Raw genomic sequence first — 22,745 nt, forward strand, 5'->3', positions numbered from 1 at the left:
AGAAAGATGGAAGAAAAATGGAGAGGGAAGAGAAAGAGAGATGAGTCGCAAAAAATGGGGAGGGTGAGGCGGAGGAGGAGGGGATGGGGTGTAGCGGAGGGGGTGAAATTGATTAAGGGGGAGAAACAATGAGAGTGGGGAGGAGGCGAAAAGGCGCAATGGGAGAGAGAGGCTGGAGACTGGAAACGACTTGAAAGGAAGGGATGAGGTAAATGCAACAGAGGCTGATAGACAGCCAGGAAGAGACTAATTAATAGTCAAAAACTGCAGGGAGGCAGGCAGGTGTGCAGAGAAACCCACAGCAGGAGGGAATAAACATAGAGATGGATGGCTTCTCCTGCCTTGAATTACCTAACAAGACAGGCAGCTTTGGGGTTTATCTCGTGACATATTGCATGACTATACATCGCAGAGAGATAAAAGCAGCAACAGCGCAGGAAGGCAGATGGGGGGGGGGCTGCATAGTGCAGAGGGACACTGGAGAATGAGAGAAGTAAGGGGGACAAGCACTACCGTGAGGAAAAGGCAGAGAGGATCTCATTATCTAGAGGTGGGAAGAGGGTTTAGACATGAAGAAAAGCTAACAGGGGGATTCGCTCACACACATACCTGGCATTTCTGCAAGAGGAAAAGCACTGAAGTCAAACCGCGAACAAAGTTTAATTACACAAATGGCTTTTCACACTACCGCCTCCCACCGCGCACACAGCGCTCAACAAACACAGTTGCGACCTTGAAAGTTTGCCACGGGTGTGGTTTAGACCACATGTTGTCTGATAAAAAAAACAAACAAGACACATTCCCTTTATCAGCCTCCCATTTATCAGCTCCACATCTACAGCCGCCAGCACACTGAACACCTGTCTGTTTAGCCCTCACCATGTATGTGCAACAGTGAAGCGCCTCTGTTTGTGGATGTTGTTGTTGAGCAACATGCGGCGAAGCAGTCGCGGCGAGTTGCGCGGAGAAAGGCGGGGGGAGATGGAGGAGGGCGATCGCCGGTGTCCTCGCGGCCTCTCCGGCTGCAGCAGGTTCTCACGCAGGATCTTCACCAGGTCTTCGTTCAGGCCGGAGTGTTTCGGCATGGGGGGCACTGCCAGGGTGTCCTGGTGGGTCACCCCCATGCCTGCCTGCTGGGCCATGCCTACCCCGGCTTCACCACAAAAAGCACCACTACCAGCCAAATGAATGAATAGTAAAGGTAGCCAAGATAAATCAGATGTAATGCAATAAACACAGGTAAAATATGTGCCGCTCCTTTGTCACAGTCAGAGTTTAGTAATGTGCAGAGAGAAAAAAGAAAAGAAAAAAAAGCAGGCGGAAAAAAAGAAATGACATCCAAAAATCCTGTGGATAACAAACTACAAGAAGCTCTGCAGGTAATTTGTCACGATAGCAGCTCCCTCTGTGCAAAAGCGAGGGGAAATAGAAGAAAAATCCCCCACTCCTTTTTTGTCTTTAAAGGAGCAAGCACAAGAACAGGACTGAGAGCTGCTGCCTTTGTCTGCTCTGCAACACTGAATATCTGCTGTGAAAGTGCAAAGGAGAAGATGAGCGCAGCACGAAAGCAGGAGAGAGGGAGAGCGTGATGCAAAATCTTGGAGGTAAAAAAAAAAAAGGGGGGGAATTCCATTCCAGCCCTTTATCCCCCAGGCCTGCAGGCAAACTCAACACAGTCCAGTGAAACCAAGCCAGCCAGAGTTGAAATAATTCTGAAATAATTCAGTCGGTTTGAGCACAGAACAGCCCGGTTCTGTCTGGCTAAAGCCAACGGTGAACCTGTGGTGGTTCACTTCACTAAAAAGCCCCAGCCCAGTATGACTCAATCCAGAAAGGAATTCTGTTCCATCCAGTCACAGCAATTTATCCTTTCTTCCTCTTCCTACATAGAGTGACTGCTGAGTGCAGCCAGTTTATAAGCTACTGATCCTTCAGAGCTGAGCAGAGCGCGAGTATGTGTGACTGTTTGAGAGAGAGCGAGAGGGAGAGATGGGGAGTGTGTACACAATAGAGAAGAGAAAACAGAGAGGTATGGAGGGGGAGAGAGAGAGAGAGAGAGAGAGAGAGGGAGAGAGGCAGAGAGAAAGAGAGAGAGAGAGAGAGGCAGAGAGGTTGAGGTAATGGTGCTGCTTGCATGCTTGCGCTCGAGTCGAGGCACACGCAACTCTGCAAGGGTACATTTCCCGATGCAGCAGACCGCACTTAAGTCACACTTTTGCTACTGAGTAACCCTCAATCCAGACTGAGCTTCAGGGGACATCCCCTCTAAAAGCAAACAATTCCATGAGTACAGCTGTGTGTGCACATGTGCACAAATTTGCATTTCCATTTTACTAACATTTGCACACCCGAGGGAAAAAAACCAAAAAAACCCCCAACAAGCTAGGAGAGGGTTGCAACCAGCTAAACATCTTCTGCCACTAGCTGTGATTTCTTTCAATCAGGACAGACTCAGTTTTACTTTTGTCAGTATTGTCTGCTGAATTTAATAGGTAGCCACGTAGCCTTTATCCTCCTCCGCCTAGTGATTAGTAACTGCCTCCAACAAGCTTCTAGCCATTCTCATTTAAACCTTATGTCAACTGTTTCATTCTCCTATGCTTACATGTCCAGCTTCTTCCAAGCGACCCACAGTACTTAAATATACTTTAGCTTTAACTAGCCCAGCAACAAATCTACAGCAACATGTGTGCTATGACTTCAATGTTTCTTCTTAAGATTTTCAAATCACCCTAATACAAATAGAAAGATATACAATTAAAAAACATTATAAGTTTGGTTTTTGCTGTTACATGTTGATAGCCTATACTTGTATGGCATACTCAGAGTTAGTTGCACAAGTCTTTCTTTGAACAAGGACAATTTTGTAATTTTACCTCACCACGGTGGATTTTAAAATAAGCAGTCAACATGTGATTGAAGTGCAGTGTGACAGAACTGATTTAAGTGACTTTTTGCTTTAATTCAAAAGGTTTGGCAAAAGTATTATATTGACTGTTTGGGAATTTCAGCCATTTTTATACATAGTCCCCCATTTTCAGCAGTTCCAAAGTAAATGGAGAATTTAAAAGCAGTACAGGTGAGACCTGTTCTGTTGTTAGTCCAATGTTTTTTAAGTTGTTAAACTGCCATTTTATAGCTTTTCACTTAACTTTCAGTTTGAGGGCCAGAGAGATGTTGATGCAAGTGAAATGTGCTGAAAAAGCAATTTTAGATAGCAAAAACTTTAGGAGTAACCTAATAAACAATCTGTACATTCTTAAAAAGAAGGAATGCCCTGGGTAGCTCACAGAAGACAAAGTGCATGATGACAGAATTATTTCCATGATTAAGAATTACACCTTAATAACATCTAACCATCTCAGTAACGTGTATCATTGTCAAAGTCTACAAACAACACAAAGCTTCATGAATGAAAATACAGTGACTTTACAACAGTGTTCAAACCTTGAGTTACATTCAGGAACAAGAAGGCCAGATTAGTTCTGGAGTAAAAAAAAAACATCTTTGGACAGATGACAGAAAGACTCATTTGTAGCAGAATGATTGGAGGAGAAAAGTATAGAGATGGAAAGGAACAGCTCAGCTGATCCAAAGCAGGTCACATCATCTGTCAAACATGGTCGAGACCATGTTATTCTACAGGCATGCATGGCTGATAGAAATGAGAAAAAGCTTCTCAAGGATCTGAAGGCAACTGCAGCAAAAGCCTGGCAGAGCTTCTGCAAGGAGGAAACACAACACTTGGTGACATTCACAGATTCTAGATCTCCAGCATTTTCATCCAAGTACCAAAACCAAATTATGTTATCTTGGCCAACTACTTTCAAACCTCTGAAAATAGAAGAAAATGGCTTTAAGTCCTAAACAGGTAATGCAATACTACAACAATCAGATCCTAAATGTATGATTGAAAATGCTGGTGTTCAGAGACAAAATCACAAATATTCCGCTATTATACAAATACTCATGGACCTACCTGTAACTATTATGTGACCTCCATGAAGGCATTCCATATATACAGTAACTTAAAGAATAAAGACACACACAGCACCTCTGGCTACAGATTCCTACACAACAGTGACGCTGTAGAGGTATGGATAGCATAATTGTTCACAGTGACAATGTGAACATGTAGCTGTGTTCCAAATATGTATAATGATTATTCTGAATAACCAACAACTTTGAATTTTTGATCAGAATACTATACTACTATGTAGTAGTGCTCAATTTATGCTGTATGTATTATTATATAAATACATTCAAAATATCAAACGTTGCAAGCATAGTATTAAAAGCACAATTGGAACCCAGCATGCACTCACAAACACTCTAGCAACACTAGCTTTAGTATTTCAAAAAGAGTGGGTGCTCCTCAAAGACTAGGAGCAAGGATATACAAATGATTCCAGTCAACCACGTTGGAGGAATGCCCAGTTGTGTTCTACAGACACAGTGTACTTACATTTTTTAAAAACAAATTAAAAACACAGTCAAATACCACCAGGCAGAAACCATCTGAAATGTCTCCTAACACCACAGAAAAAAGCAAAAACACTACCACAGGCTACCTATTTGACATCTCCCAGAGAGGTTTTAGCTAATATCAACATTTTTTCAGACAAGATTATAAACTGAAATAGAAACGTTTGACTTCCTGCAATCATAACTGTAACTACGCTTTCTGATTGATAAGCCAGCCTTTTCTGGAACATAACATTCTGCAGTGAAGCTAACTCCCCAGCACTTTCCAACCAATATTTCCTTACTAGCAGGCTCTCCAGGTTGCTGTTGTGAGAGTCCTGGCCATTATTTACCTGTCTCTCTATAGGGAATCTTTGGTCCACTGGTTGGACTAACTCGTGCTGCTGTTACGAACAGCATTTGTGTCAGTAGTTCTTGCCTTTCTCAAGCTCCTCTGTGAGCTGGAGGGCCAATCTAACCTGAAACTGCAGCAACACCAAGCTTATCTTGCTGCAGGGCAAAGCAAGAAGACTAGCGCCACCAGCTGAATCATTCTGTGTATAAAATCAGAAAAGTTCCCACCTGACCATCACAGAATCAGCTGACGTTATTTTGTACAATAACTTTAGTACATATTTTGAAGTCCTGCTAAACTTTACTTTAAGATCTATCCAGTTTTATATCCAGTCCCACCAAGTGTGACAATCTAAAGCAAAAGTTCCTTTTTATATATTATGATACCTCAGAGTACAGTAACAGAAAAAAGCAGTGGTTCCCTGAACGTCTCGCCTGTGCCCTGGACAGTGGACTGAGTGAAAAGGGAAGATGGTCATTGCTCTGGTATTTAGTTCCACGTTGTCACTGTAGTTATTGTTATTTATTGGCACAGTATTTATAACTTTATTTAATAATCGGCGTGGGAGAACCTCCTTTCACACACATGCGCGCGCACATTTCCACGTATGGGTGCGTGCACTTTAACTCTACCACCACAAATAGAATCAAATCCTGTGAGGAAACAGAAGAGAACATTTTATTATTACTTCTTTTTGTCTGTGGGAATAAAAAAATTTGATTGCTCAGCTGATATTTATTACGTGAGTGTGTAATGGTACCCAGAGGAAGATTTCAAATCAGGAAATACAAAACTAACAAACTCAAGCTGTTTGGATGTTGTTCTTTTCCCACCAGACAAAAAGGACTATCAAAAGACGACTATAGGCTACTATATAGAAGACTGACTATAAAACCCACTAAATGTTTTCATCATTTGGGATATCAAATTTTTGGATATTATCTTTTGCACATCTATCGCGTTTATGGTTCCTTCTAATTATCACTTTTATGCCACAGATTACTGTTTTGTCAAGTAGAAGTGCTTGCTACCAAATGTAAGCCTTTCTATAGTCAGAAGAAAAACAGACTGCAAAATGTATAGATATAGAAGCTAAAAAAAAACTTGATATTACTATTAGAACCAACAAATATAGGATTTTTGAGACCAGTACCGATACAGATATTGAGCAATTTAAAAATCTGACATATGGACCCATATTTTTTCTTTCAAGCACACGAAAAAAGCTGATTTCCTGAAATTTTGTTATGTGCAGGTTTATGAATCTTTACTAAGACAACATGACCTGTCGGTTTAAAAATAAACTTTTTATTGTCATAGCAAGCTTTGGATTATTTGTTAACACTCTGCCTGACACTATCTCTGTTTATCCTGTACTTTCTTTACTTTGTTAAATTCTCATTTATTGCCTGTTGTAAATGCTGATGCTCATATATTGCTATATAGCCAACAAGGACCGATAACATTAGACGGCCAATATATCAGTCTGGCTCTAATTCCAATAAATTCTAACCATAACACTTGCAAACATGCAAATACAACCCAGTGACCACTACAGGCACTTTGGATCCATCTGTCTAAAATCAGCTTTCCCTATGAACAAAAGCAGCGCACTGGCTGCCAAAAGATCAGAGAATGCATTCAATAATTTTTTTTAAGTTAGTTACAATGTTGCATCAACTACAGCAAAAAAAGATCAGGGAAAGCAGATTTTCTTTAAAATCTAATTAAGAGGATGCATGTTTTAATAATGTGTATAATATGGACTACCCATTTCATTTTTGCAGATTTGAATAATATTTCACACATATTTACAGAAGTAACATACATTTAAGACAGCAATGCAAAAATTAGACAGAGGCAAAACTAAGTCATGGTCAATACATCCTTCTGACTGATGGTTCAGCAGTGAACTTCTCACACATGAGGAAAAAAGGAAAATGAAACCACAGCAGGGAGTTTTTCCTCATTAGCAGTGCCTCCAGCCTGGCTGTGTGTTAAATATCATCATAAATGTCATCATCTATGCATACTTGGAATAATGGCTTTTAAAATCTTTTTTAAATTAATTTCAAAAACCTTTAGTTGCTAAAAATGTGACATTTTGGAAGCTGTAATGGTTGGGGCATTTGGCCTTTCAACACCATCACAGAGCAACCTCTACTACAGGCAAGCTGATGCAGTCAGTAAGACACTTCCAGCCACGATGACAGTGGAGAGCTGTTGGCCTTCGGTTGACGGCTCGCAATTCATCATCACCTTACAACAGTCAGTCAAAAGGGATGAATGCCACTCCGTGAAAACATGTTTTATTTGTTTTCCTCTGACGGACTCACATACAGTAATTGCTGTCATTGTTCCATTGTTTCTCTTCTCGTGCTACCTTTCTTACGCCTCATCTTCTACGCTTTGTAAAACATTTCTTTTTTCAGCGATTACTTCCCCTTGCCACGCGTGACGTCAGTGTGCGTTTCCCCCTGGTTACCAGGGGCAACATGGCTGGAGAGGGACAAGTAGATTTTTCAAGAACCAAAGGCTGGAGGAACAAAAGCAAGAAAATGGAAGCCAATCTACAAGACAAAACTCAAGTGCATCACGCACAAAAAACAGTCTCAGTTGCTGCAAACACTACAACACATCACTGTGGTGCACACATATGACACCTCAGCATAAAGCACAAGCGACCACCTTCATTAAAGCAACAAAAAAGCGATAAAGAAAGGCATGACAACGGCTAAGTGGATAAGTAGAATCATAGATTTATTTACTACATCAAGTAATGACAAGATCTGAAGGCTTGTGCATTATATATTAGCCTTATATTAAACAAATGATTGATATCCAAGATAGCAGAGCAGAAAATAGAGTTCACCACACCTCGAAGGAAACCAGATATTACAGAGTGTAACTTTGTATGCATTCACATTCATACATATTTTAACTATGATTTAGTTTTGTCAACATTTTAATTTTCCATTTCTATTCTTTGCAAAACAAACTAATAAATCAAATCTTTGTGTCTCTACTCCTTGAAAAAAAAAAAGCGGGGGTAATCTTGACAGATTGCGTGTGTTTCTTTTGGCAGCACACAGCATGCTGTCACCTCCCAGACTGCAGCCTGGAGTCTGGCCTAGTACTGGCAAAAGGGCCTCCGCAAGACACTAGATAATCAGATCAGTGCACCGTATTTCTTAATTAGAGCTGGGCGATAGAACGATAACGATATGTATCGCGATATAACTTTTACTCGATAGAGAAATTAAGCTATCGCGATAGACCTCGCCGCTCTTGTCCTCTAAAAAAAAAAAAAAAAAAAAAAAAAAAAGGTCAGCCAATCCAAATTAAGTAGCGCAGAGCCGAACCAATCACAGCCGCAGCGTCACGTCGCGTGACTTGTAACGTACAGCACAAGTGCCAAGCCGCATGTGTGTTTGTTTGGGAAGCAGCCAGCGGGTAATGGAGGAAATGAGTGTGCCGACTAGAAAAATCAACCGAGCGTGACCGAAGAGAAAACAGATGATGGTTCCAACGCCGGAGAGATTGTCGAACGGAAGAGCCATAGAAGTTCCGTAGTGTGAAGGTATTTCGGCTATTTCAAGTCTGACAAAAAACAGAGTAGCGTGCACTGTAAATTGTGCCGAAAGCAAGTCTGGAAATACAATAAACTGGTGCATGCGTCACACTGTGCGCCACGTTATTGTTTCGGTGAAATGAATTTCTACAATACTGTTAATTCTACTCTCTGCAGTGTTTAAATGCTTACATATACACACAGTTACTGTCCCTCCACACATACGACTCGGTTCTGCTTCTATGCCCCAGCTTTGTTTACTTTTTCCCACCGAGGCTTCTAGACTTCTGATTGGCCAACATTTCTGCACGGTTAGGAATCTAGCGCCACCTGCTGCTTTGGCATGTTCATAGCAGCGTTTTCCTTCATTTCTGCCTTTATGTGTGGACGGGATTATTTTTTAAAACGGAAACGGAAAATCTCCGTTTTCAAAAATACCCGTGTACGTGTGGACGTAGCCTCAGTCTCTGACTGGAAGCGCTAATTCGTCATTCGGCTTTTGTCAGATTAAAGTAACTGTTAAAACTGTTTGAAAAGCTAAGCTATACAACAAGGAGAGATTGAGAATTTCCTTTTAGTTCTCAGTTTATTTGATATTGACAAAAGTTAGTCAGTTTTGTCTGTTCTTCTGTAAAACAAACTAAGATTTATTTTTAGAATTAATATTTTGTTTCTAAGTGGAATTGACAATTTAGTCTGTTTCGTTTGTTCTATTTTGAAACTTAAACGCTTTAGCGGCTGCCTTTTGTGTAGTTTGCAATATTTGCCTTTATTTATCTGAAAAAGTCTCATGTTCCTTAAGTACATCTACCCTGTTGAACTTATTATGGGAAATAAATAATATAATAAATAAATAAAAACAAGCTGCTGATTATTTCACATTTTACTTGTGAGCAACGGCACATTTAAATCTTACAAATATAGTTATTTGGCTTATATCGTGATAGATATCGTTATCGCCTGAAATGAAAAAAACATATCGTGATATGAAAAAATCTCATATCGCCCAGCTCTATTCTTAATACGTTATGAGAATGTCAAAGGTGACTTAGGCTTATTAAATTAACCTTTTATCATAGTTATAACTCGGATTACTGTAGCAGACATATGAATGGGAAGGAAGGACAGATGAAATACAAGGAGCTGGTGCACCAGGCAGTTTAAAAGCAAACAAGATGACCTGACCAAGACTGATTTCACCAAGAATTTCTGAGCAATTCCACGTAGCAACTACCAGCTGCAATATTAATGGCACAATACAGCCAAAACCTTAATGCAGCTCTGTCTCCCCCAAGTGGATATCTCCTTTTATTGTGTGAGCCAGGACTAGTCTAGAACACACACCGACTGTATATATCACTAATATACGGAAATTACCTCCATCACACCAGATGAACATTAATTCCAGTGCTCGGCGATATGTTTTTAAAAAGGCACAGCAGAGAGAAATATGACGCAATAGAAACAAATTTTACAATTTGCTCTAATCTTGTTTCCCGCCAAGACACATAATAAAGTCATAGCCCTGTAAATGTCTGCATTTTAGCATCAGCTATACCACCCTGCTGTGGGATCAAATATCCATGCATTCTTGTAAATCTAATATTAAATGAAACATTTATTTAAAATTTGAATTTTTATAAATTTTTCTTTAATGCTGCAATATTGGGTGGCATATGATGTCTATACATAAAAATGCATTGTTTGCTGCACAGAAAGTGATAGAGATTCTTTGTTTTCTATAAAAACAGACTATTTTGAAGGCAGTTGCAGATGACACATGCAAAATCTCAGAAAAAATCTCTGTGAAAACGACTCCTGGTTTTTACACTTCCATCTGTATTTCTGGTCACCATGCTCTTTCGTGTAGTACCATATACATATAAGCACATTATGAAAATAGAGTAGTGGCTGATGGAGAATCTGATGCGAACCACTGAGTTCTTTTTGTTCATTTTGCTTATTGGACCAATAGATGGCAGCATTTTCTCAGAAACATGAAGACATAAAGCAAGACCACACACGGCAGTTCATATAAACCATTCAGAGGCATCTTTGTGTGTCCTAGACAGAAACACAGCTCCATATATGTCAGACTTTCCACTGTGTGTTGCCCAACTGAGGCCATGCAGGGGTGCTCAGAGCTGTAATTTCCTGAAGATCTGTTATACCAACTGTCTTTTTCAGCACGACTACGAAGCGCTACAATTTTCTACTTTATGGGCAGTGACATTTTTCTTTATAGTTTTAACATTTAAAGAGCTCTCACTTTAGATGACTCACAGCCTGCGGTGAAAACAGTAAGTCTAGTGAATGCAAAATGGAGCCAGTCCACTCTTATGGAAAAGAAAGTGAGACATGAACTGTATATTAAGTATGAATTATCAATGCCTCTCTTGCTAAGGACACTGTAGAGCAAAAAAGATATGATAGTTCTCATGTTTTGTACAGTTTTCTCAGCGTTTCTCCCCCCGACTGCAGCATACATCACGGTCCACTGGAGAGGCTTGCTATCATACCTTATGAAGTGCTTTTCCCCAGAAAAAGCAAAGGAACGCAAACTATAGATTCGGTTGGAATTATCAGCGTATCTTGAGAAAGAGCCAAATAACTCACTGTTCCCTCACGAGAGAGAAAAAATACTGAAGGCAACAAAACACAGTGTTCACGAGCGGATATGAATATGAATAAAAGAAATTCTTTGGGACACACTAGAGCAATACTTAATTTGGAGAATAGTTTCCATGATCTTCCGCCCGTTTTCCTGCTGTTTTGTGCAGCTGGTGTCTCATGCACAGTGAGAATATTTCATGGTCAGAAAAGCTGTCATGGTGACCCTGGCAGGGACTGTGGTCTAATTCCCTCAACCCCACTGATAGTAGAAGGTCACACGCTCTTGCCTCATGGTCTGAAAGCAAACACAGACATGCTGGGGAATACAGAAAGATAAGAATCCGAATCCAACAGGATGGCTGTGATAGAACTAGATTGTTTTGCTGCTTCCAAACTCTGCGTGTAATGGGCAGTGAATGTTTCAGTTTGAAGTGAAAGATCAGACCGTCCGATTGTTAATTATCTTCCTTCTGCCCGCAAGTACTAAGTAAGCTATAGGATTTGCTTTTCAATGTATCATTATGAAATCAAGTGTGTAGAAGCGCTTCAGTGCCAGGAACACTCTGTAAATATGTAAGGGGTGGCTGTAGCTCAGGTGGCAGAGCAGGTCAGCCTCTGAAGGTCGGTGGTTCGATCCCAGGCTGCCTCCTGGCTGCATGCCAAATATCCTTGGGCAAGATACTAACCCCATGTTTGCCTACTGGTGGTGGTCAGAGGGCCCGGTGGCTACAATGTAGCTTGCTATCGCCAGTGTGTGAATGTGTGTGTGAATGGGTGGATGACTGGATGTAGTGTAAAGCGCTTTGGGGTCCTTAAGGACTAGAAAAGCGCTATACAAATGCAGGCCATTTACCAATATGCAAGAGTGTTATTAAAAATAACACCAAGGCAACTTATTAAATGTTGAAAGTGAGATTTTTCTTTTTTGCAGGAAATATTTGTTTTTCTTTTCCTTCAATTTAGATGCTAAAAGGGCAGCAAGTCTATAAAGCATGCACAAAAACACAACTGGTTAGGTTAATTGAAAATGAAAACACTAAGTGAGCAAAAACAACTTTAGAATAAAATGTTTTAATTACAAAAGAAATGTGGGATTTCATCGTCTAATGAATATATCATTTAAAATACAGAGAATCCAAATAACTCTGTGCACAAAAGAGAAGAATTGAACTTGATGGCTACAATTTTTAGGCCCTTAGACAGAGATGGATTAAAAACACACATGACTCTATAGTGGAAATCACTAAACGTGCACCTCTGACAAGCATCGTCAGTGAACACAGTACTTATGACAGGAAGACTTTAAATGATGCACATGCTATGGGTAGCTTATAAATTTGTGAAAGCACCATTATGGCTAAACGACTTGCGCATGTTTTTGTGCGTTCCAATTTTACAAAGAATCAGGATACTTTATGGTTACGTTTTTCAAATCACTGCACTTCTCTGTAGTTGACTCTAGCTTTGGATGTGAAAATCTGCTTCAAAAAAATAAAAGAACTTCCTTGCCTTGCTGAACTAGCCTGGCTGCAGTTCAGACCTGTCACTTACTGAAAACATTTGGCGCGTTATGAAATGAGAAATGGTGTACAGTTGAAATCCCTTCTGAAGCAATAATAGGAAAGCATTTTGCTTTCTAAATTGCAAAAATTGCTCTCAAATGCTTACAGAGTGCTGTAAAAAAGGAAAGAGGTGATGGAGCGTGGTGGTAAACATGCCTCTTTCCCAACTCTTTTGCGACATTATATACGTTTTATACCACATCCAATTTGAAAACCAGAAGAAGGGTGGGAAAAGGAAAGAAAACTGAACAAAAACAAATGGTGAATAACAATCTATTAGAATTATTTTTTTGCAATTCTCAAAGCATTATGAGTCAAAGTCGATGTGCATCAGGACTGAATAATAACCCAGTAAGCTAAAACTTCAGGGAGTCTTTGGTTATTACTGGGTTCACTGCCAAAGGAAAGTAATATAGACCCTGGTCAGGATCCATGAGAACACTCCACTGGAACGTTTGATTAAAAGCGTGCATGTGAGTGTGCATGCCGTTGAATAACTACCCTTGTGCAGACGTCTCATGTTCAGTTGTGCTTATTTTGGAGCGCGGTAATAGTTGTTATTTTATGAGCGGCACTGCATGCAGCCTGCCATGATGAGAGGAAATGGGAAGGGGGAAGGGGAGGTGGTCAAAAGTGAGGGACTGATGGAAGTGAGGGGAGAAAACTAGAGGAACGGCGTGCCAAGTGAGAGAGAGAGTCAGAGCAGGCTGTAACTGATGCAGGGTGACAGTAAATGAAAGTGGATGAATACAAATGACCACGGGGATAAGGAAGAGGGATCGCGAGAGAATGAGAGGGGAAGAGGACACAAAGATCAGGGTGGTTCCAGAAATAACCAGTGGTTGTAAACATGGTGGTCCCAGGAAGTCAGAACTTCCTGTGTGTCTCTGTGTGAGGGGTGTATACCTGGAAGGAAGAGCACGTTTGCTTACTTGTGGACATGTTTGCATACATAGACCAGTGCATATAATACATGCACAGGCCAGTTTATGCGTACTTTGTAACGCTACGGATTTAGGAGTAAAAGCTGTGTTTCTCAGTGTTTTTGTACTAATGTAAAATTCAGTGAAAATCTAATTTTTTCACCTCACTCATACTCTATTAAAAGTGCATGGGCCACAATTCACACTTCCATTCCATATAAATATACATATGCATGAGAGAAAGTGTTTCAAATAAACACTTTCTCTCATGCATAAAGAAATAATGATATAAGATCTCAGAGTGTACTAAATTATGGCTCGCACAGGAAGGGAATACTAGAGCGATAATGTTGGGACTTGGATGTGGAGTGGCCACTGGTGGATAATGAGATGGGAAGTGACAATGAATAATTAATGACAGTGAATTATTTGCAAAATAACACCTGGGTGAAAAACATTAGGCAGGATTAAAATAAGGGAGTTTTTAAGTGATATGGGCTCAATTTTGTGCTGTGACTTAACACAAAACCTGCACGGATAACCTCGTAGCAAAGGCTGAAGGGTTCGAATTATATTATTGCCAGTAATTATAGATTTTATTTTTATCTCCATCTTTATCTGGTTCATTTACATCTCAAAAAATAACATAAATAACAAAATCTAAAGAGTGTAGGGTAGCTTATATAACACCTTTTTTTAAAATTAACATATAAGGAAGAATAAAATCAGCTACAGAATCACGACAAGAGTGAGAAAAAAGAAAGAAACATTAGATGATTAAAGGCATTGTCACACTAAACATTTATCACAACACTGAATAATTATGTTAGTTCTATACAATGTTTTTACAACTATATCAATGCGCTGCACATTTAAAAGTGCGCCATGTTAGGGTTGCATAGCATAACAGCCAGTGTAACATCTGTAACTGTGATGATCATGAATGTATTGAAAGCATGATTTTTCCCTGGCAAATTATTACACCATCACGATTATCCATGATGCAACTCACCCACGGGCAGTTCAGTGTGTGAATTTCAGGTTTGTTGTGATAAACATGGCTAACGCATCCTCAAGCTGTTAGCCTAAGGCTAGCCTCAAATAGAAATGGCATCAGGTGATGCTGACTTTGCAACGCTGACTTTGGGGCTACAAAAAAGGGGGGAAAAACAGAAACCTATGATAATAAAGTTTAAGTAAGTAAAGTTTATTTATTAAGCGCTTTTCATAGACAGGTAGTCAGAAAGCGCTGCACACAGAGATTAAAATAAACAGTACGATAAATAGCAATGGCTGAATTCCATTTAGGCTTAGGGTTGGGGTTTTATACGTGTATCTGTGACACTGTCATAACTAACTGGAACCAAAGAGAGAATAAAAGGTGGCCATAGCTACTATGACATTCTCAGTTGGCCTTGAGATTTGTTTTCTCCTCCTGTGAAGCTGCTTTCTCATTGGCTAATCACTTGTCAATCACACGTTGTTGTGATAAAAAACTAAAAATTCTCTTTTATGAAACACAGTATGACCATTAATTACAAGGTGGGTTTGTTTTATCTATCTGGCAATATGGCCCAACATGAGTGACTGAGCACATAAACTTAAAAGAGTTGAGGACAGAAAGTCATCTACATACATGGCCCTTTCACACTGGAAGCAGAATGCGCTGCATTGACTGCTAGACTGAGCAAATCGCCCAAAATTTGTGTTGAGCTGTCAACTGTGCTCTGCCTGTATCTCATTTGCATGCACAAGCAAAAGAAGAGAATGGGGTTGAGAGTGCATTTGAATGCACTGTTACCTATGTGAAAGGACCTATTGCCTTCTATAGGACCAGGAGTCTTCTTGCAATCTCCATCTGGTGACCTCCAGATAGAATGCAGATGTAAAGCACTTCAGCAACAGATTCATTTTTCTGTTTTGTACCATCTGTAACTGGAACAAAGCAATTGTTCAAGACAAACTAGACCGCACTGATGTCATGATTTAAAAACACCAACTCCTTTAACTAATCCTAAGTGGCAAAAATAAACCAGCCTTAGGACTCGGAACTTAACTTTGATACCTTCAAAAATAAAAACCAGCTACTATGTCGCAGGCTCTCTTACATTATGCAATATTACAAACACATGTCAGAAGCATGCTGAACAGAGATTTGGTTCATGTGTTTTCATTGTGTTCTGAGGCTTGAGTCACATAGTAGCAGTAAATAAGTCCAAGAGATGTAAAGTATGGCTCCATTTTATCAGACTTGATGCAAATAGCATACAATGCAATATGCAAAAGGGCAGCGCTGCCAAGAACAGCAAAACAGCACATTTGATGAGACGCTTCAATGTGAACAGAATAAATATAAGAGCGGAAAGTTGCTCTGTTTCACTACAAAAAGGAACTACAGTCAACTTCTTCTCAATACTCAGACCTGTCTGATATTACAAAGCCGTCTGAAAGAGTCAGCCTCTCCAGGGTGTTCTTTCACTCCTGTTACGATTAATCCCATAAGTCATGAGACGTCCCACCAGGCCTCTTCTATTTTTCACTCCTGTCATCAAAGGCAGATTTTTTTTTTTTTTTTCAAAAACCAATAGCATCTATTTTCTAGTTGAAATACTTTTCAGACTGTTTCAGCTTATTAACATTTATATTACCAAGCCCAGTTTCCAAGCTCAGAGCCAGCAAGTATCGAGTTTGTATCACAACTTCAAATAAGAAGTTGTGGACAGTTTCAGGGCAGTTTCAGCTGGTGGATATGTGAACTATAAGTCAACAGTACTGACATTTACCCAAAAGAGCATAAGAAGCAGGCAAAAGAAGTGTTGTATTGTCCTGTACGGGCTGTTTTCCTGCTGTGAAACCGATTTCAGTGAAAAGACTTGATGGGAGAAGATGGGATATGTCCCAGTACCTGGAGTGACCCTGAATTGGGGTTAAAAAAAATGGACCGGGAAGGACTATGACCTTGAGATATCCAGAAAAAGCCTCGAAACTCGATACCATTTTCATCACCTTGGGGGTAAAAACAAAGACAAAAAATGAAGTTTTTTTGTCTAGTTGCTAGTCGACGTTTCCCTGCTTAAATCTTCAAAAGAAACAACAAAGAAAAGACACACAAATAACTGTGTTATGATGTTAAATTAACACCATCTATTAAAATTACCAATGAGCAGGACAGATCATGTTTGCTGCCTGGCTCCTACATTAATGTCCTCATTTTTATTATTAGCGCTACCTTAATTATAAACTTAACAATGGATAATCTGGCCCTTATTTCCCAAGGGGTCTTGGCATTAGAAACACACTAGCCTGTGACCACCTGAGGCTGGGTTTGTATCATGTGATTGCTAATGTTGAAACAGCTAATATTAAAGTATTTATACACTTCAACGTTTTTGAAAGGGGAGCTTTACTGACTGCTCGAAAGGGTTGTGTAGCATTGTGAACATCAACTCCTTAAGTTGCTGTCAAGTAGAAAGCAACTTGTATATTAATTAGTACTTGACTATCAATACCTTTCAAGAGGTCAGTTAAAGGCTCATCGCAATATCAAAGCCAAACACTTTTAACATATTCAATAAAATTGCACTTGCAAAACAGCACACGACTGAATTTGCTTAAAGGTTTAAATGTTTTTAACTTTTTTATAGAAAGTAAATCTTTTTTTAAAATATATAATCCCTTTAACGTGACTTTACAGTGGACTTCTGTGTGCTGCAGGCCTTCAAATAAAATGGGCTGAGTCATTTAGACTGTACAAAATCTTATTTTAAAGCTTGCACTGAGGTTAAACTGGCTTGGTTTGATATACTTTTAGAGTCAGACCTCACTTTTTTTTACTGTCCAGTTCAGCTACCGGCTTCTTTATGCTCTCAGTCCTCTAGTAAAGTTACAGAGAGAAAATCTTGAATCTGAAGCCAACATATTAGTCTTTCACACACCCACATAGCAGCGTGGCACATGTTTTAACACCAGCTAAAGCAAAGCACTTCCATCCAGTTTCCGGGCCACACTGGCATAACAAAGATGCACAGTGAGACCGTGTGAACTACTAAGTGATGGAAATAAAATTGAGGAAAACTGAAATATTCAAAGTTCAAAGATCTTGTCGGAATACGAAATGATGGCCGTCGAGAAGATGAACACAAGTTTAAATTACAAAGAAATAAAATTCATTTGCAACTGCAAAAATGGCCTTTTGGTGTACTCGGGATTTGGTGGATTTCACAACTGCTTTTCTGGTCTACATATCCCAACCTCAGTTAAATATTATTTTTAAATCTAACCACAAATGTGACATCTGCAGATTCATATTTCAGCTTGTTGAAATGCACTTATGCACCAGGTCTTGTACACCAGCCAGGGGAGTCTCTGAAGAAATGTTATGCACATGGTTTGTTGACTTTGCAACTGATGCTGCAGCCACGCCTGACAGCTATCCACTGCATCATTCACAAGGTAGAACCTGCAGTCCATGATGGTGCAAAACGCATTATAGAGCTGAGTCATTTTCAGATATTTACTGGCTTTCAAAGTCCAAACATCTGCTGTTAATCTCAGTAAACGCAGCATGGCCACCTCCTTCCCTGCCTGGAGATTTGCGCATGGAGGTAAAAGAGGACCAACACGCCTCAGATGACCCTCGATGGGAAAGCACAAAAAGTCTTTCATTAAAGCAGACTGTTTTCTCGTTGAAATGTGCTGTACATGAATATTTTTATTTTGACAATATTTCATATTAAATATTACAGCTAAGTGGCACGTTTGGTTGACTGGGACTAAGTGAAAGGTTAAATAGTTAACATTTGACCTTTTGTAGTTTTACATTTGGTTCTGCATGAGGAGAACACGAAAGTCAGTATATTGCAATGGTGGTTATATTTTCAAGTTCTAAACTTGTGTAATTGAAGTTTATGATTATTCTATAGATGCTACATTGGGCAGTAATAAATAAGAAACACTATCAGGCTTCAGAGCATATAGGACTTCTCTAGGTCCCAAATTACTTTATTAGAATAGCTGACTCCTGGGCATACTTAGTAAAAAAGAAAAGTTTTCAAATCTCATAACTTCCAGAAAAGGTAAATTTCCTTCCTCTTGTTGAGATGAACTGAAACTGGTAAATGTCAAGCTGATATGTCACAGCATGTCATAGGTCATGCTTGCATCCTCCTCACATTCTTGTGAACATGGTGGCTCAAGAATGATGAAGAAATCATTACACAGGTAGCTCACATGGAGAACATGACCTGATTAGATATTAATGTGGCTTTGTGAATAGATTTGGAGGGTAGATATTAAAACAGTCAAATTTAATGGTAAAAGGCGTGTGTGTGTCAGAATAGTCATTATTAAATTTTGATTAGTTTCAATTAGGGGCTGAGAAATTTTCATTATCTTAGTTACTAAGATAATGACATAACATATTAAATACCAGGTTGCATAAAAAGGGAACTGTTTCTCTTGCCCATGAGCCCAGTGAAGACATTGATTTTCTGCATCATCATGAACTTTTTAATAGGGCTCCAGCTCTTGATATATAACTGTACACACAGCCTGGATTGTTAAATGCATTTTTAAACACACAGCCGTTAGGAGAATTGCTGCTTACCTCTCCACATGTTTGCATGGATTCTCTTTCTGGCATTTTCTTACAATCCAAACATATTCATGGGGTTAGGTTTAATGGTAATTCTATATTGGCCACAGGCATGAATATGAGTGCTAAAGGTTGTTTGAGTCCCTGTGTTAGCTCTGCGACTGACTGCCAACTTCTCCAGGGTGTACCCTGCCACCCTAAGACAGCTGGAATAGGCTCCAACACCACATGATCCTCAATTGGATAAATAGAAAAAAATGGATGCAAGGACAGACCCTTGTGTCACCTGGAAAGAAAAGCTGGCTGTCTTTGCTATGGTGTATTAAACTGATGTGTGTCATAATGTCCGCTGTTAGATAAAGTAAAGGAACCCAACACATACAAGGAAGTATGTGTGGACTCTGAATGTGTGGTGAGTTCCTAAGTGATTGTATGCATGTTAAACAAAAAAGGCAACTAACTGGTTTGTCAGTCTGCCACCTGGAGGACGAGAGAGTGAGAGGATGTGACTGGGCTGCTTTATAGAGGTTTCTCATGTGACATCATGCACACACTGCCTGAAAGCTTTCAGTCATATTGAACGTGATGCAACCACTAGTGAGGAAAAAGAGGATATGTGTTTCCTGACCAGTTAGCAAGTGGTTGGCTGGCAATCGCTAAGTGAAATCAGTCAGAATGCTGCTGTTGTCTGCAATCTGTCACTAACTAACTAACCACTGAGTGGAAATGAAACTTATACAAATGCAATGCAAACTGGAAGTGGAGAAGGTCTGCCTTCAGAGTAAAAGCACTGAAACCAACACTTTTCAAAAGATGCAATTTTTTCCTTGAAGGTGAGCAATATTCCTTTCTGGTTTTTGTTGCTCTTTTGACAGTTTTACTAACAGTCAGAGACCAAATCAATCACCTACAAATCAGAGCAATCTCAGGGAGATTGCCAACTGGTCAGGGTAGACACATTTCTCTAGTGTCCAGTAGCTGCGAGTGTGCCACTGACCAGTGTCTTGGCCTGTGTGACTCAGGATATCAACCTCTACCACTCGGCAAAGAGTCAAGGAACACACATTTTTTTTTACTAACATCCGATGGTTGTCAGATGGATATCACCATGTTTGTCACATGTATAAATAGCATATAAATTAATGTTACACAGTTAGTCCCAGTACCCCATTATTAACCTCCTAGGACCTGGTGTCCACATATGTGGACATCACATTTTGGGCTATTTAGACCAAAATATTTAATATTGCCTGATATCCACTTACGAGTGTCACGGACCCGGTTCCGGGGACTCGGGGTTCGTGAACAGTGTGGACCTTTATTGTTATTAGTGTATTGGATGTATGTTTGCTGCACTGTGTTCTTGTGTTCAATGCTGGTGTGTGTGAGGCTGGAGGATGAAGGACAGCCACCTGCAGGCCTGATGGGTGTGGCCCTGCCAGCTGCTGGTCACGCCTAGCTTACCACACACCTGCTTCTGATCAGGATCGTCGGGGGAGCTATTTAACAGAGCGATGGAGCTTCCTCCGGCGCAGGATCGTTGAGTTAGACTCCATGTCAGTGTTTCTAGTGTTGTTAAAGTGTATGCCTGCCGGAGTTGGTGCCATAACGACTGTGTCTGTGTTTTTCCCCAGGAGGACAGCGGAACACAGGACTGCAAGACACACGGGGTGTGTGAAGGCACAGGGGCAGAGAGCACGGGATACCAGCACTTGGGAGAAGACACGTCACGGGAGTCGAGGGAGCACTTTTGGAGATTCAATGTGTGGTGTACAATTACCTCACTGTAAATAAACCCACTGTTCATTCCATTAAGTCCAGCGTTTGGGTCCTATTTCCCCATCTTCCCACGATCTGCCAGCCAGACCGTGACAACGAGGACATTATACTGTTACTGTTCTATCGAAATCTTAAACAAATATCCTCATTTTTCTTAGGAACAAAAATCAGGTAAAAAAAAAAAAATCTGGTAATTCTTTGTTTTTACATTCATCAGGTCCCAATCAGCCCAAATATCAAAGAGAAATCAAAAATGCATGCCGTGGAGGAGTTCAGGTCTTAGGAGGTTAAGGATATCTCTGTACCTAAAAGGCATCTTAAGGATAGAGAACAAAGGACAGAGTATTCACAGGTGTATCCTATGCGGAAGTGTTCAGAGTATAAGAAAGGCGTGGTACACAAGTAGAATTTACAAACCGTAGCAGGAGGAGAACTCTTTAAACAACTCATCCTTTTTTATTCATATGTTGTTTCTGTAATTTAAGATGCTGGGATGTTTCTGTCCTTATCTGGTTTTCTCTTTGTGTGATTAAAAAAACATATCTTGTTACATGCTATCATGTTGTGAATTTAATAAAAAAGTTACCCTGACAATAGATCATGTTATAAACATGTTATGAACACTGTTGCACCTGAGACAATAAAACACAGCTGCACTAGGGCTATAAAAACCTGCCCAAATATTTATGATGCAGATGTGGAAAACGTTATATTTAACTGACATTGCTTTAAAATGAGAGCTCAGAAGAAGGATGTCTCATTTCATTAAATGCATGTTGCCCCGACTTCTTCACTCGTATGTATTGAGGGAGGGACTAAACCGGTGAGGAGAGAAATCCAGTATGTGCAATTTGGGAAATGAGAAAGGGAGTTTGGTAGATCCTTCATTTCTCGCCTCGCTTCCTTTTTTTTCACATCTTAGTCCTTCCCACCAGAGGGAGGGAGGAGTTGAGGTGATGGGCACTTAGAAAAATGAGACATCTTGTCTCAGAGCTGTCATTTTTAAGCATTGTCAATTAAACATGACGTTTAACACAGCTGCACATCATAAATTGCCTTGTTATAGCCCAATTAATGATGTATTTTATGATCTCAGATGTAAAAGTGCGCACTACTTGTTTTAATCCTTCACAGCCCCTTTTAAATTAAATTCACAAAGCCAATGTGACAAGATATCACACTTTTTTTGTTAAACACACACAGACAGTGAAGGACAGTGAGTTTGATCACCGTGAAATAACTGAATCATCTAATAAACAAAAGGGATGAGTTGTATCCTACACCCAGTGCGTTTTGACTATTCCAGCTGTGAAAACAGCTGTTTGTAGCTCCTCTGTCCTGTCTCTTCCAGATGCATTTTAAGAAATGAGACATCCATCAGCACGGGATATTGAGATTCATTTCCAAATCAGGCTGAAGGGCTTGGGACAGACAAGAGGAGGCTGGTGAGGTGACAATTTGCCTATTTTTTGTATATGGCCAATAAAAAAATGAAAAAAACTTGGCACACTGATGTGTAATACACACTAGCCATGCTTTTACTCTCATGATAGCTTAAGGGTAAAATTCATTCCTTACTAGACCTATTGACAGCAACCGTTTTATCACAGTGCTGTGGAAATTTGCTGATTTTTTTGAATAGCACGACTGTCTGCGCTCATTATTATTTTTAGCCTTTAATATTTGTGTTTGTGCCTGCAAGAAAGATGAAAGAGGCCATGCCATGAAGTGTGTGGGGGGTCACGTGGTAGCTAATGGTGTGTGTTGTGCCTGCTGTCAAGGGAGAATAATCCATAAAATGAATTGGCTGGCTGGGATGTCTGGAAGAAAACAGGTTTTCTTCCACCCACTTCAGATCATCAGATTTCTTCTGAGGCAGAAATAC

The 22,745-nt window shown here is 40.0% G+C and overlaps 1 protein-coding gene across 3 annotated transcripts in view; it reads right to left on the reverse strand.

Annotated features, from left to right (window-relative positions):
• pde4d (phosphodiesterase 4D, cAMP-specific) overlaps positions 1-22,745 on the reverse strand; it is a 221,777-nt gene that overhangs the window by 107,026 nt on the left and 92,006 nt on the right. The window contains exon 1 of one of the 3 annotated variants that reach the window (XM_086314650.1): positions 880-1,928. The exons of the other annotated variants lie outside the window; for them this stretch is intronic. Coding sequence (XP_086170776.1) covers positions 880-1,142 — 263 coding nt within the window. The 5' untranslated portion in view covers positions 1,143-1,928. Of the gene's footprint in view, positions 1-879; positions 1,929-22,745 lie in introns of those variants that run through there. 3 annotated transcript variants of the gene reach the window in all.

The sequence above is a fragment of the Aulonocara sp. 'chitande type north' Nkhata Bay genome, linkage group LG12, assembly GCF_057382095.1.
Source record: "Aulonocara sp. 'chitande type north' Nkhata Bay isolate Kocher_YH1m ecotype deep benthic linkage group LG12, A_spYH_male_GT1.1, whole genome shotgun sequence".
NCBI lineage: Eukaryota > Metazoa > Chordata > Actinopteri > Cichliformes > Cichlidae > Aulonocara > Aulonocara sp. 'chitande type north' Nkhata Bay.